This window comes from Pseudopodoces humilis, chromosome 2, assembly GCF_049639895.1.
Source record: "Pseudopodoces humilis isolate 2021_Gansu_Grassland_sample_001 chromosome 2, ASM4963989v1, whole genome shotgun sequence".
NCBI lineage: Eukaryota > Metazoa > Chordata > Aves > Passeriformes > Paridae > Pseudopodoces > Pseudopodoces humilis.
Window position 1 is genome coordinate 59,960,841 of NC_142201.1, and position 16,920 is coordinate 59,977,760.

General features: G+C 37.1%; 1 protein-coding gene across 1 annotated transcript; it reads right to left on the reverse strand.

Moving 5' to 3' along the window:
• Nucleotides 1-7,818: 7,818 nt before the first annotated feature.
• On the reverse strand, nt 7,819-14,617 carry CCDC122 (coiled-coil domain containing 122). The gene is made up of 4 exons (XM_005516389.2): nt 14,504-14,617; nt 12,475-12,873; nt 11,245-11,361; nt 7,819-7,980 (listed from the first exon to the last, which is right to left on the reverse strand). The coding sequence occupies exons 1-4, from the start codon at nt 14,615-14,617 to the stop codon at nt 7,819-7,821; spliced, it is 792 nt and encodes a 263-aa protein (XP_005516446.2).
• Nucleotides 14,618-16,920: the final 2,303 nt, after the last annotated feature.

Sequence of the window (16,920 nt, forward strand, 5' to 3'; positions counted from 1 at the left end):
GCAAGAGGTGAAGTAGTGAATGATGCAGTGGCAGTACTACAAAGACACTGCTAGCCTGTCTGTATATCCTGATAATTCAGAGGCTAATTGTGAATGTGCTAAAACATAGAAGATGAGAAGAGAATAAAGCAGGGTGGGAAGGAGGGAAATTCTTTATAGAGCATGAAACCGTAGCTGAATTATTTCTTATGACTTGTCTGCAGTGAGAGGCAGACTGTGGGGGAGCAATTGTCTTGCCATGGGAGAATTCAATTTCAGAAATGTAGCATGGAGGTCACACAACTTATTAGAGTTTCTAAAATTATTCCTTGCTATCCTTTAACACAGAAAGTATTACTGCTCTCAGTGCAGAGTAACTCAATTATGGTCTCACTACGATGGATAGAGCTACACTAATTCCTGTCCTGGAGTCAGTCAGGCATAACTGGAGATAATAGCTGGGATTTATGTCATGTAATTTTAATCATCTAACATGAGTTTAGAACTATTTGCCCTGGACTCTTTCTTCAGGCAACAGAGGCAACATGCTAGAAGGCAGCATGCCACCCATCTTAGAGCCCTAGGAAGTCTCATCTTACCTCATGTTAGCTATCCAAGAGGTAGATTTCTTCCCATCCAGATCTCCTCTACAGTCAGTGCAAAGAGCAAGGCACCACCACAATGTGAGCTTCTAAATAGACAGGCAAGGTGATTCCCCTGAACATTAGCAGATGCTGCAAAATGGCTATTTTTCCATAGTTGATGAAAATTGTGAGTCTGGAAAAAAGCAGATAGAAAATAACCAAAAGAAAAATGGGAGTTCTATGAAAGAAACTGAATAGACACTAAAAAGGAGAGTACTCCATCATGAAAGCAAAAACCTTTAGCCAAAAGCTTACTCTGGTTCACTGCAAATGGAAATGGCTGTTCAAGGCAGCCTCCCACTGCTCCCCAGTGTAACATTCAGGAAAACATGACAACATTGAATTGTTACATTACTGAACATAATATATAAATGAGAAGTTTGCAGCCCAGGAAATCAATAGGGAAAGTTAGAAATGCAAAGGAAAATATGTGGCCAGCAATAAGACAATAAAAAATCTTTACTAATAGTGATCTTTATGGCTGTGATGGCTTAAGAATTTAAGGCTTGGATGCATCTTTCCATACTTTAGACATCGGAATAATAGTTATTTCCATCTGAGCTAGTGACACTTCCTTTACAGTTAACTGAGAGAAATGGGACATTTTAGGGTACAATTCCTGTCATCCTAAAGCAACTATGTAAAGCATTTCAGATGAAGCATCCCTACAAGTGTTTCCTTCCTTCCATGACTAAAAAGGAAGAACCATCAGATATAACTGGGGAAAAACCTGAGATACCCAAACTCTCATCTGCAAAAATCCTTCTTCACTTTCCCAACTGCCCCAGTTAACCCAAAATAAATGCACTAGCAATTAAAGAATTCTTAGCAACAATATGAACTCATAATTTGAGAGATGTTAATAATTTTAATAGAGATGCACAAAAGGTAGATAAATGTATTAGTACTGCACCTGAGGCAGGGCATTCCAATCCTTTAGTAAATATGACAGAAATTACAAAGCCTGAGGATAAAATTTTAATCACGAGCCTCAGATAGCTTTTATCCAAGGGGATTGAGAAGGCCACTGGTCTATTAGTGTGAATTTTATAGGAATATTATCAAGTCAGGATTCAATAGATTAGAATTCTGTGCCAATACTCAAAAAGAGAAAAATTCTAAAAGTCAGTCATTATATGATTGTTATCCTGAAACTGTCCTCCTTCTCCCCTTAAAATCCCCTGCCAAAGCTGTCATTTTCTCCACAGCAAGCAGCCATAAAACAAACATTTAAATATGTGTAAACAAAAGACTGTCTGTGTTTTTTTCTGGGTTTATATCACATGAAATAGGTATTTAATTGAGTCTTTTAATTTAAGAGTAGTTGCACTAGGATTCCTTTGAAGTGTCTGGGAAGAGCCAGGCTCTGCCATAAGGCATGCAAGAGCTGAATCAGCTGCAGGATGCCTTTCTCTTGTCAAGTATATTGGGAGCCTCAAGCACTGACATTCATACCTTATGTTTCAGCTTTCCAGAACACTGACCTTGAGACAGAACTGCAGTTTCAGGCCAAAAGATTCAGTCCAGGCAGAGTTATTTAAGAAGTCTGAAAACACAGGCTTACATAATATTTTGTAAATCTGTAACTATCAACTGTCATCAGTTTTAGTCAGCTGTGAGCCTGATCTGATAATTCTGAAATATATTCTTTATCAAAGAGTGGGAAGACAAGGATTTTAAACAGAATAATTTTTACTAAGGAGATAGTGACCTAAGCAAAAAATTGTAGCAGACAAAACCAAGTATTTTTAATTATTTTTAAGAAAATAATTACATGCCTTCTGTTTGTAGTGGACTTTGCATTATAATTGATATTAAAACAGAAGGTCTGAGAAAATTTGCCAAATTAATCCTCTTTAAAAAGCAGATCAAAAATTAAGAATGAATACATTGAATCCTCCAGTTATTGTAAAAGTTGGAATGTGCAGCATCTCCATTTTATCCCGCACTTTTAGGAAAAAAATAGCATTTAGGATTATATATCATGTTCTGTAGAAATGTTAACGCTTCTCACCATAAGGATTGACCTTCAAACGTGGAGGATGAAAGGCGCTTTTACCATGTAAGAAGAAGTTTCACCACTGGAGGGAAGCATTGGACTTCAGTGCCAGTGCGGGGAAGCAGCAGCTGCGTTTCCAAAGCCGACGCTCGTTCCACCCCAAAGTCTTGCTGAAATCACGGAAAGTGATAGATTGCACTAACTAATACAACGTGCAGATGACAGAAAAACATCAAAGCTTTTATGTTTCAGTCAATAAGTATTGAATAAATGGTACATGACATTTATAATAAAACGAGAGATTAAGAAGCTTGCTGCTCTTGGAAAGATTTAGAGAGAATTTTACTAAATTCTGTACAAATATTGAACTATTTTAAATTAAAAAGCTACTGAAAAAGGTAGAAGGAATTCATGTGGTTTCCTAACAGGAGAAATCTCTGTTCAACACATTGTCCTTTGCTTGGTATTGTAGCAACCATTTTCAACAAGAATTATTTTGTGACACAGTAAAACTGTCTCTTCTGTTTGCTTTCATAGAATCATAGAATGGTTTGACATAGAAGGGATATTTAAAGGCCATCTAGTCCAACACCCACTGGAATGAGCTGGGACATCTTCAACTAGATCAGGTTTCTCTAAGCCCAGTCCAACCTGACCTTGAAAGATTTCAGGTATGGGGCACCCACCACCTCTATGGGCAACCTGTGCAAGTGCCTCACCACACTTTTAAGACTGTTCCTCAAAAAGTCACTGCTTCCACATGACTCAGAGTTACATGCTACAGCTGCATTTTAACAAAGGATCTAACAATTACTTTGGTAATGATATATTAATGCATTTCAGAAAATCAGCTAAGAGTTCTGAAATTATTTTTTTTTCCCCACCCTCAGCAGCATTATGTACCATGAGTGCACGATGTGGTCATGATTCCTCTTCTCTGAAGCACCCTTTTCTCTGAAGCATCATGTAAAAACTATAGTAGAATATCGTGCATTTACTGTTACATTTATGCACACAGTTCTGCAAGTGACTTTCCTGAGGGACAAAGCAAACTGTTAGAGAGGCAAAGCAGCACAGCACTGGTGTCTATCCCCAACCCTGTTTCCCTTCTCTGTTGTTCTGTTGCTCTATTGTTTATCTGATGCAGCCTTGATAAGAGCAGTGACTTTAGCAGGTATGTCTGCATTATCTGACACATTTCCTCTGCTTCCAGCACCTGAGGTTGTTGAGTCACATGTAAGGGTTTCCTGTGGAACACTGGCCTACAGCATGGGGAAATAGCTCTCTTATCACACAGCAGTACGTTTGCTGCATGCCATGTGTGATTCAACACCTGTGTATTTTCCCTGTCAAGTGTGGAGTTCCCCCAGTATTCTCCAACTCATTGACATTGTATTGTTGGAATAAATCCAGTTTCCTGTGCTTTAAAGTTTTCCTAGGTGGTGGGTAGGATTCATGGGTGGCAAGTTTTCCCACACTTAGTTATTTACATGCCCACTGCTCATTGCTGTTTTCCTGTTCAGAGTGGGCAGTCACTCTTCTTGTCATTCTCTGCAGAGCACTGAAGCCAGAAATTCTTCCCTTAGTCCCACACCCATCCTCAGAAATGACTGATATGGGTTCAGCAGCACAGTTCTCCAACAGGAGCTGGGAGAGCTTCATGCAATAGGAATACAAAGCTCATTCACTAAGTTATTTCCCAAAAATAATAAACCATTCTCCTATTGACCATGCTTGCTTGCTAAGGGAGGAAAAATGCCCTGAAATCAAACTGCTACTGTTCAATGTTGTACCAAGAAAAATATGCCTCAGCAGGTTGCCAGGATTTGTTGAAACTAGACATTGTTATAAAAGGCTACATAATTTTTCTTTTTTTTTTTTTTGTTTGTTTGTTGTACAGAATGTTGATATTTAGGGAAGGCAGTAATTTATATTTCCTTGTTTCAGCTGACTTTTTCTCTCCAGATGAGGTTTTCTCCTAATTAACTGTAATTCCCGAGTAAAATGTTTATACCTTCCTTATATTTATTTTCTGTTCAACACTGAATGATAAATTTGAGATGCTGCACCAGGGAAAATATGTAAGTACTTTGCTAAATAAAGTTCTGTTTAATGCAAGTGTGCAAAATGTTTTTGATCCTCTAAAATGTGGTCTTTAGCACTGAATACAGATTTTGGGTGTAGTCATGGCTAAAGCAGAAGTCTGGTGGAAACTGAGGGCAAAGTTTCCAAGATTAAAAATTAATCAATTCACAGTTTAAGGCAGTTGAGTTAAACACACAAACAATGTGTTTATGGGGAAGGAAAGATTATAATTGTGGCATTTAACTAGGATAGTGATGTGAGATGACAACAACAATCAGTGTTTGCAAGTAATAAAATTTGTTTTTTCAATATACATATTTAAATGAACTAAGTTGTGTCTCAAATACTCTGGTAGCTACTGGGGATTCCCTGGTAATAGCTGAAGTCTCTATGAAAAAGAGCCTTGGCCATTTGTGATTCCTTCCAATTCACATCCTGGTTTTACCAAGAAACTCATCTGTGCAGGCCAGAGAGGAGCTGTTGTATGGTTTAGCTGTGTTCCCATATGAATGGAGGGAGCTTTGGAAATTAAAGTACATCTCAGCTTCCAGCTTTCTAACCACAAAATGTAGCTACAGTTCAAGTATGCATATTGAAAAATAAGGTTTTACACTGAAGAAAAAGCAGGAAAATGCCTTTGGTAGCTGAGATCCCATGATGAGGTAAAGTTCCCCAGTAGGCAAAAATATTGTCTCTCTTGCACAGAGCCAGGAGTATAAGACAACTTAGATCTTGGATGATAGGAAAGTTTTTGTATAGAAAGGAACATTTCTTCCACGAGTAGCAGTAAAGGGAATACTATATACAGCCCTTGTATGCACCTCTGTTAAATTAAATTAAACTATTTCAAAGAATGTACGAAGAATCATAGAAGCCATTTGAGATATTGGAAATCACTGAGATTTATGAAAAGGAACAAGGAAGATGTAAGTCCAAGGTATTTGAGATGAGTGAGTCATTCTGTACATGTGTTGATACACAGAAACCGCCCTAATTCCCAGGGAAGTAATAATGAACATCTTCATTGGTCAGAAAGAAAAACAAAGGTGTGATATTGTTGTTACATTAGAAGGTTTGGATTGTTTGCTATAGTTGTTTTTAGCAGGTAATAAATGCAAGGCTAAACTGTGATACTAGACCATGGTAAGAGCTGTCAAAGTGAACTTAGCTGAAATAAGACAAAAAAACATATTTTGATGCATTAATTGTTCTGTAGCAGAAATAATGATAAACTAAAAATAAAAACAAGATAATATCAGTGGTAAAAGGCATACTTAAGGGTACATCATTTTAAAACCCTGAAAATGTTGGATGTTGTACCACTCTGGGGGATACATTAGCTAAAGCTGTTGGTGAGATCTGACAATCAATAGCTTTCGGAGGCTTGAACTATTGAACTCATCAAGAAAACAGCACATCAGTATTTTTACTTATATCATTGTACTTGACATACTCCTTTCACTTGATGGATGAATAAACTGAAACTAGTAACCATGCAAAATAAAGTAAGAGTTAATTGCTGAAACTAATAATAACACAGTAAATTCTCCAGCTTTTCAGATCAGGACCCTTTCTAGAAGACACATGCATAAAATGGATGCTATTTTGCTCTGTGTATGGATAAACAATTGTAATGTCACAGTTTTGTGCTATATACTCAATAAGACTCAATATTCAGGACATAATATTACTCTAGCATAGGATATGGAGGTTTCTAGTACTACTTTATTGCTTTAATAAAAGCAGCCTGGTTCATATTATTGCAAAGGAAAAAGACTGAACAAAAAAGCCTTAAGAGATGAACAATGTTGAGAAAGAGCCCTAATGAATCAAGATATTGCTTAAAATAACTTTATATTAAGTGAAATAACGTATTAAGAGAAATGTAAATATACATGAATATATGAAGGTAATAATAGTACTACACTTTAACCTTTGCTTTTGTAAAATAACAATATATAAGCAGTTTAACATTTTTCACAGTAAATAGTCAAGTCTTCATTTTATATTAATGAGTAAAGGTAAAGCTAAATAATTTAAAACAAGACCTTAAATAAAAAGCTACTTCCATAGAACAGATAAACTTGGACAAGTTACATCCAAGCAGAACTACTGCCTTAAGTGTAAGAGTAGGGAAAGTACTGTAAATTCTTCAAGTGCCAAGCAATAAAAAAATAAAGGAAAATAGCTGCTGTTCACTACTATTTTAACAAGAATTTTTAATATGTTGTCATTTACATTGAGTCATCTTAGATGATAAATCACTTAGATGGTAGATGGCTGATACTAGTTAAAACCCTCTAGACAATAAATTCCTCTATCATCAATCATCTGTAACACATTCCTGTTTCTTGAGGGTGAGTTATTCCATTTTAAAAGCTGTCCAGAGATGGTACCTACTCACTCCTCTTTGCTAACATCTATTAGACCAGTTGAAGTCAGACTATTTGAAGTCCAGTTCTGAATGTACTTGTTTCAAAGTCTTTTACAGCTGGACAGCCTTTGGCCCCTTTGTCCCCCATGCCAGAACATCCTGGCAGACTGTAACATTTTCTAGATGAGTTTCCCACAGAGCAAAATCCAGGCCATCAAAGCTTTCAGAGTTCCTTAGAAAATTGCAATAAAAAGGGATGTGGATAAAAGAGAAAAAAACTTTGGTCTCTCAAGAGCGCAAATATATACCAATATTAGTTTTTCTGCAGGAAAAGCAGCATATATCCCAGCCTTCAGAGACCAAATGAAATACACAGGAACTCCCAAAATCTTGTTTGGTTGACTTTCAAATAACTTTATAGATAAAACTGACACATATTTTGAAAACACCTGGAAGTGTCAGTAACTTTCTTCTTATTTCTGGATAGGAAATATTTCTATTAGAAATATTGCTATATAGAAATATTGCTATTTCTGAATAGCAATGTTCTTCCTGAACAGCTCAATTATTATTGTGGTTATTAGTTTAGGCCACGAAATGAAAGAGAGAAAAACTTTAAAAAGAAGGAAATCACTAAGGCTTGACTCAGTTATCAGGCTATTAAAGATTTGTAGCATTTCCAGAAAAAACTCCCCTGCCTGTAAAAGATTATGTGCATTCTAGCTTTGTTAAGTTTGTTACATGTTTTGTAACTCTGCTACTCCAAGACACTTTCTTAGTTCTGCGGCCTTCCTCTCCAACTGCTGAATGTTCCAGTGCCATTGTCTTTTATTTGAATGGACTTTGTTCAGTTGGCAATGCAAACGTTTTAAAATAGCATCATATCTTTTATTCTGTACCTAAAAAAAAAATAAATAAAAAAATCACTTCAAAATTTCATTCAAGTAAAACTATTTACAGAGGTGATTTCAGCTCACCTAATTCTGTCCAAGTATGTATTCTGACACTTGACCAAGTCATTCCATGTTTATTTTTAGCTACCAAGGAGACAGAAGCACCTAGGAAGCCATTCATCTGACTTATTTCAGATGTTCTGGTTTAGGACATGAATCATGCCTCACTTTCCCAATAAGGAAAGACAAGGTATGTCCTACTAAGACCTTAAGTGTGGAATTTTGTGTGGATATCTGCTCTGTTATGTCTAAAATTTAACAAAGTAAATACCACCCAAGGACTCAGCATGTCACAGCTCTGGCACGGCTTTGCACGTGGAAGATTTGAGGCTCTAGAATGAGAGGGGAGAAAGAAATTTTCATTCCTTGACAAGCATGTTTGGGTACCAATGGGAATACAAATGAGGTAACCTTCATGGCTATAGTAGCACCTTTATAGCTGCACTGCACTTAAAATGGCACATTCTTCTTAGACAGGCAATACTGTGGTAATGCAGGACTGTCAATTCTGCCCTTATTGCTGCCATATGTGGAGAAGAATGGCTGCTGCAGATAATCCTCTGAAAATTTGCATTCTGAAGTGTTAAAAGAATGAAACACTTACTACAATAAAAATGGAAATAATGGGCATTCCCTTAATGAAATTTGGGCTTACTTACCCTAGTTTAAATGGCATATGAGTGGTAGTGTATAATTACTCTTGTGTCTGCTTATTGAAGCATTATTACACTGTATTTCACATGCACATGATGATGTACAGCTGCATCAGAATCACAGCACTGTCAGTGATTCCTGCAAATCTCGCTGCCTAAATTTCACAAATAACTAGGAAACTGCCTCACTGGTGCTCTATAAATTAACTGCCTTCTTTTATTTGCGATGGCTTGTCTTCCTTCATGTTACCCCACTCTCCACTGTAATTGCAACTTTTTGAGAGATGCTGTCAGATTCACTCATCTGAATGAGTGCTTGGGGCATCTGCATCACTAGGACTACATTGTATGACACTGAAACATCTATGATCAATATTATCTGATTTTTTTAGAAATGCGTCTCTAGCATCATTATTGGGAACAGTCTGTCCCATCTGCTGAGGGAGGGAGCACTAATATGCTTACTGAAGACAGGGAAGGGACAACATTGTGTTTTTTATTGGATCTTGGGTACATGAAAGTCAAACACTAGAAAAAAATTGTCAGGGCACTCAGGGTATCTCCACCACCAGGGTCATTTAAGGACAAGATAAGCAAGCATCTGCCAAGAGTAATACAGTCACACACTGACACTGGGGAAAGAGAGCAGGAGGGGAACAGACAGTCTTTTGGGTTGGGTTTTTATAATTGCTTTTACATTACAAATTTTCTATTATTTGTGGATATCTTAAATTATCCTTATAACTGAAGCCTTGACCCTACACAGATAACCACCCTGATTTTTTGCTGACAACCCTGTCCAAGGCTGGGAACAGGATCTGCTTTTCAAGAAATGGGTGATGGAGCTGGTGCTCAGGAAAGAGAGTAAGACAGTAAGTAATGAGGCTGCTTTAAGAGTCACAGAATTTCAGAATATGCTGAGCTGGAAGGGACCTATCAGGACCATCAAGTTCAACTCCCAGCCCTGGACAGGACATCCCCAAGTGTCACACCATGTCTCTGAGAGCATTGTCCAAATGCTCCCTGCACTCTGTCAGGCTTGGTGCTGTGACCACTTCCGTGAGGAGCCTGTTCCAGTGCCCAAGCACCGTCTGGATGGAGAACTGTTTCCTAATGTCCAACCTAAACCCCACCTGACACAACTTCAGGCCATTCCCTCGGTCCTGTCACTCGTCAGTGCCTGCCCCTTCTCTTCCCCTCATAAGGAATTTGAAACTGCAATGAGGTCGTTACTCATTCTCCTCCAGGCTGAACAGACCAAGTGACCTCAGATGCTTCTCATACAGCTTTCCCCCACGAGGCCCATCTTAGCTGCCCTCCTTTGGATGCTCCAAACAATTACATCAGGTGCCAGCAGTCCCTAGCTGCAGCTCAGTAAAACCTCAGCCATGTGCCTAGTATCTCATTTTATTCCTGTGCTTGAGTATTCTTCCCCAAATTGTGCTGAGGACTACTGGGTATAAATATTTCTGTCTATCCACTGTCAGTTCTTATATTAAAAACTGGACTGTTTTCAGGAGAGTTCTTAATAGAAAATAATATCTTGAAAGGCTTTGGGTTTGAACCTGCTACCTTCTGAGACAAAATGAACATATAACCCAAAAAACTGAAGAACAAAAGTGAAGGTTAACTATTTAATTAAATTGATTTCAATAGCAGAACAGAACATTATTTTTAGGCTACCTGATTTAGCTTTTGGTTTAGAGAATTTTCTTAGGAGGATGTTGCCTTGGTAATAAAATATTTTCTCCAATGCTGATAAGCAGACCTATTCTAAAGCAGCTGTATTTTACATTTCAGGTTAAAAATTCTCTCTATTCTCTGTCACATGAAAAAAATTATTCTTTCTTCCTCCTACATTTTACAATTGGCAATAGACCTAACCTTAGATCAGTTAATCTTTATATTATTAAGCTTTGCTCATTAAATTTTGTGGTATTTATTTGAACTGACAAGATAAATGGTATGAAACTTCCAAATTAAAAATTATCTAATCATACAGTATTGGTATTTTAGTAAGGAACAAAACAAAAAATATAGTTAAATTATTTAAAAGAGAAGGTTTTAACTATTGATCAGAATTTTATCTTGTCAGCTAATTAGGAGCTGCTGTGTTATTCCTAATTTAATGTCAATTCAAATTAGGGAGACACATGGGAAGTCCATTTTCCTGGTGCATTTGATTCTTCCATTGATGAGTTATCAAGTCATGAATAATCAAGTCAGCAGTGAAATGTAAAGTATTTCAGAAGTATTACAGAAATTTTAAAATGTGCATTTGCTTTACACCATTCAGTGACCTCTTCTTTTTCCAGGAATCAGTCCAGAAGTTCACAGATGAACTCCTTCTCAAAAGACTTCAGAAAAGAAATGTTCTTCACAATTAAGCTCTGAATTTTAGAAAGACTATCAGTACCCAGAATTTACAACGGCATCATTACTGCATATACTTGAATAATGTATAGCCAGCAAGGGTGTATAAGGTACTTCAAACTTCATTTGCATTATCTACATTCTGTCAGGAGAACTGCAATTAAATTTTATTCCAATGACTCACCTCAATTTCTTTTCTAAGCTTAGCATGCTTTTTATTCTCTTCTTCCAGCAGATCTCTTTTTTTGTTGATGAAATCTTTCAATGTTGTGATTTCGCTTTTTAACAGTGTGATTTCTTCCTGCAGATGTAAGTCAAGATACAGAAATCCACTCCTTGAAAGATTGTACAGTTCATCCAATACACTTATTAAAATGGTCTCATTTTAACAGTCTCAGTTAATAGAGATGAGATAAAGGTCTATAATAAACAGCTTCACAATAAACCTATTAACACTAATTAAGATGATAATTTAGGATGGGTAATTAAAAAATAACTATTAAATATTTTATCACATTGTTTTACACATGTAAGAATATATACTCTTGATCTGAAATATGAATACTACAACACAGGACTTTGAACTCATTTTGGTAGTCTTTATTTAAAATGTAATTAACTGCAAAATGGAAAAATATTTTACATAATATTTGAGATATATTTTTCTTTCTCAAAGGAAAATACAATGTTAATTAATCCTTCAGTATTGAAAGATCTGTTGTACAAACAAATTTTCATCAATTTACATTAATAGAGTACCATCAAATTTTCAATAATGCAAGTTACATCAAAGTTGAAATCTGTGATCCCATTTCAACTTCATACTTGTATTTGTCCATATATTGGCAAAATTACATGGTGAAAAATTTCTGTGTAGTTGTTACTAATAAAAATTGCAATAGGGTCAAGTAAATCCAACAGTGTTGGATTGTTATGTTAGATCCAAACATATTTTTCCTCTCTTCTTATTTCTATCACCATCTCATCAAATCTACCTCCTGTTGGCAAACAGCCAAAATTTATTTTGTTGACAGCAGTTTAAAGAATATTGTGTTCTCACCTGAAAAATGTAACAATATGACAGTCTTCCACAGAATTCTGAAAAGCGTCCATATAAGTTTATCCAAAGATAAAGCTTAATTTACAGCTCTGTAATATTTTCATATTTGAGTTCATTCAATCACACAGTACAAACCTTTTTTTTTACAATATTACACAGATAACAATACTGATAATTTTCACTGCATACTGAAGTAAAAATTTCTCCAATTAATGCAGCATTTTGAATTACCTATATTCTCTTGCAGTCAATCATTCATGAACCATAAACTTATTAGACAAAACAATCATATTATATGAACTATGTCAAAATTATTTCACATAAAAGGAAAGAATCAAAAAGGAAATATAGTACCTGCACTTGTTTCATAACAGATCCTTCTGGACTCTGGAGATCACATATTAACTCCTCTTTTTTTGCCTTTAATTCTTCCACAACTGCTTTCTTTTTAGCAAGTTCAATCATAACTGGCAATTTACTTTCCATCTCCCAAAACAGATGTTTATGATCCTTTATTTTTTCCCGATATTCATTATTTCTTGCAAGTATCATCTCAAACTCCTCTTGTACTGTTTCTGCATCACACCTCAATTTTAAATTTTCAGAATACAGGGCTCTGACTTGGGCCTCCAGATTTTCACACTGATATTTTGTCACTTCTATGGCATCATTTTGCAGATGTATTTCCCTTTCTGTTGTCTTTGTTTCCAACAGAATAGAATTAATTTCTTTTTCTAGTTCCTGATACTTTGCCTGTAAAATATTTCAGTGTTCATTTAAGAGGTTTGTTTTTTGGAAGAAGATACGAAATGTCTAGTTAAACGTTGAAATTTATATTTATTCAACAGTCTTTTATTTCACTTGTCTAATGTGGTTTGAATGGAAGATAATTAGACGTACATTTCTTAATATCATCATCTTAGAGGCACAATGTAAGAATACCATCTTAGTCTTCTCCCCTTAGATTGAGTCTAAAATATTAAATAAGATACCTTTGAACTCACTTTTAAGTTCCTCACAGTTGCAAGATATACAGGACATGGAAGATCAAACCTAATTCTAATGTTTGCTTAGAGCTGGTTAAGTCCTAATCAGACTAAAAATAACTAAGGATGCCAAAAATCCCTTGCAAACCCACACAAACACACAGAGAGGTGTTGTCAGGTGATGGAGCTTAACTAGACTGTTCAACTGAAGTTTCTAATCCTGACTTCATCACACTAGTAGCTGAGAGTTGAATTAATCACAGCTACTTTCAACCCTGTAAGAAATATGTATCTAGCTCTAAAAAGGCCTCTACATTATCTCACTGACGAGAAGCGAACAAAACCAGGAAGAAGTTTCAACTTCAAACTATCATAAGAAACCACAGAATCATCAAGGTTGGAAAAGACTTGTAATTACCTAGGGCTTTAAAGTTCTGTAGGTCTTTTTTAAAACTGATACATTTTTAAATTGTTTGATCGCAAATTATTGTTGCAGCATTATCAGCATTATGGGGTACAGGACAAAAGAATCTTTTGTAAAAAGAGTCTTTGTAGACTGTGGCCAGTCCAGTGATATTCCTAAAAACCACAAAATATCACTGCTACTTCAGAAATATTATCTTTGTGCAAAATTTCAAATATCAATTATTTCAGTTGTAGAGCTATGCACAGATGTTATAATTGGAACTCTACTATTTCCATTTGCATTCTTCCATGCTCAAAAATGTCATCTGGAATAATCTTTTCTCAGACTTAAAAGTAAATTTCTCAATAGAAATTTGATCTTGAAGGTTAAATAATAATTGAAAGCTTAATAAAACAGAAAAGAAATTATCACAGGGTCTTCACAAAAACTACGCATATCCAGTGTTCTACAATATAGTACTAAATAATACCAGTATTTAATGACTATTTAGGATACCCACTTCAAACACAAGGGGGGAAAAAACATTTAGTAAAAAAAAAAAACCTGGGGAAAAAGATATATATACTGTGGTGAAAATCTAAAAGAAAAAAAAGTTTTAACATACTTACCCCACTTCCCCCCCTATTTTCTTAGGAAATTATGATTAAAAAGAAATTCAAAAGGTTCTAACTTTGCATTTAGTTGCTGTGGATTTGCTTTGTGGGCTCAGCTCTGTATTTTTAGGTATTTTTTCCAAGTAACAAACCAACATTTCACCTGCTGTAATGAAGACTTAGCTGTGTTGTGGCCTTACAAACAACAATACACATCCAGAGTTTTGTCTGAGCCTAAATGCCACACACATGAACAGAATAGCTGCCTTACGCTTAAATGCACTCGCCCTATAAGTACCATCAGCTTCTCTTGTTCAAGGAAATACTTCATCTAATGAAAAATAATTTATTAAACTACTCTAAACAAGGTTCATTACCTGCAACTGGAAAAGCACTGTTTTGCTTTTTTCTATATCTGACACCTGTGACTGCTGCTGCTTTGCAACTCGTTTCACAACCTCAGCTAGTGACGGGGAATTTTGTTTGGCCATTTCAGGCAGAAAGCGAAGAACTGGCGGGATAAAAAAAGAGATTGTTTTATCTCCGTTCCATTTAGTTCTTGTAGACAAAACAATATTGAGGGCTGCCCCATGAGATTGCAGACGGATATATTAATTTCATCTGGTTCATATTTAATTAGCAAGAACAGGTTACTCAAAGCTAATCACTGAGAATTAGAACACTTTCTTGCAGAATCTCATTAACTACTGCGGCTGTTCTCCCGGCTTCCCTGCAGAACAGATCCTCAGTTTGCGAGCACAGCCGTAACTTTTAGAAGTACCCTTAGAGTGTCTGAAATGCCAGAGGCCGTGCTCTCGCCTTCACCCGAATGCTCGCCTTGCCGCGGCTGCCACACGGCCCTGCAGCGCCCTCAGGGCCGCGCCGGCCCGGGGCCTGCGGCAGCCCAGGGCCACGGGGAGCCGGGAGAGGGCCCGATCCCACCGGGAGAGGGCCCGATCCCGCCGGGAGAGGGCCCGATCCCGCCGGGAGAAGGGCCGATCCCGCCGGGAGAAGGGCCGATCCCGCCGGGAGGCGGAGGGAAGGCGGCGGGCGGGATCCCTTAGGAAACGTGTGGCTGTTTCACCACCCGTGGCGGTGGTGCCTCCTGGCTCGCCCGTGCTTGAGGCCAGCCTGCTCCGCGCCCTGTGCTCCCAGGTTCCTCGAGTTATCCCATTCAGTGTATTGGACTGCACTTGCTGCCATCATCTGCTGTGCACAGAACATCAAGTTTTCCCGAGCACCACTGCGTTACAAAGGAGAAGAGACGTGGCCCAGTTTCTTTTGGCCTATGCCGTGCCCTGCTCTGTAGCCATGGACTTGCCTCTGGCCAGCTTTTACCCCTCCACGGAATTCTTGGGAATTTGAACCCTAACTCGCAGTATTTTCATAATTCAGTTTTTAAATTTACCTATTATGTTATTTTTCGTATTTTTCATATTTTTATAACATATTTAACTTAAAAATATAAATATTATATGTTATGTTAAGCAACTTAATTTTATATATATTATATAATTATTATATATAATGTATATATAATATATAGCATATAATATATAATACATATTATATATATTATATATAACAATAAGAAACTTACATAAATAAATATAAAATATATATATAACTTTGTAACAACTATTTTATAAACTAATTGCTCATCTCTGCATATGACCTATTTATTTCATCCCTTTTCTGAAGTGGCATAAGCTGAATATAATATTTCATTCCGGAGATGTCAGTTTGTCATTTTTCAATATTGTTTTGCACCCTGAATATTTTCTGACCTTTTCTTTCTCAGCATTCTGCACCAAAAATAACACCAGTAATTAGTTCTACTTCCTTAGTCTGGCTGAAGGAAAGAAAATGATTGCATTGGTTTTTCTCCTGTTAATTTTTAATGACCTAACTCGGTTACATTTGGCAGTGGGGTGGAAAGCCTCAGAGATGACCGATTTCTGCAAGCTTCTGGAAAAGAGATGTCTGGGTAAGGAAGGGCAAGGTCACCTCATCAATTCCCTTCTGGAGGGAGAACCAGGATTCAGCTCTCATCCCCCTGTCCAGCACATGCTGATGGGAATGGCAGGAGGAGAAATGGCAGAGTACTCACCGTGTGTGTTTTGGACCTGGCAGAAATGTAGGTTTACTGTGGTTGCGGGGAAAGGAGGAACAGGAGACAGCAATTTATGGGAAATCAGACTTTATTAATTCCTCTGTCCATTAAAAATTACTGTCCTTTTTTTCTTACCCCTTTCTTCTATTGTCATATACTTAACAGTCATGACTATGATTTTAACACAGCTGAGGAAACGTATTAATTATCATTTGGTTCTTGCACAAAGCCTGATATAAATCCCTCATTTCCTTGCTTACCTTTTAACCTTTGTGTCATCCTGTCAACGATTACAACCTTTCCACTAAGCTGTGTGAAATTCCCGACTGCTGCAAGGAGAAATTGCCATCCTCATTTGAGACCTGTGGCCCCAAAAGCTGACATTGTGCAACCTCTCTGTCTAGGTCCAGAATATATTTTTTTATGACTGGCTGCCAAATTCTTCAGTGGAACATGCAGCTACAGCTCAGAAAAAGGAAACTCCTTCACTCTGCACAAGTTTTCCTTTAACTTCTTTGTGGGGTTGTCCTGCTTGGCTGTGCCGTGCGTCTGGGAGTTGGTTTGCGGTTGTGCAAAGCTGGTGCAGCGGAAGGTGTGATCACAGCAGGGTTAACGCAGCTTCCGCGTCCAGCCCTCCCCAGGCACTTATTAATCATGTTGGTGCCTTGCGGTACAGTTTGT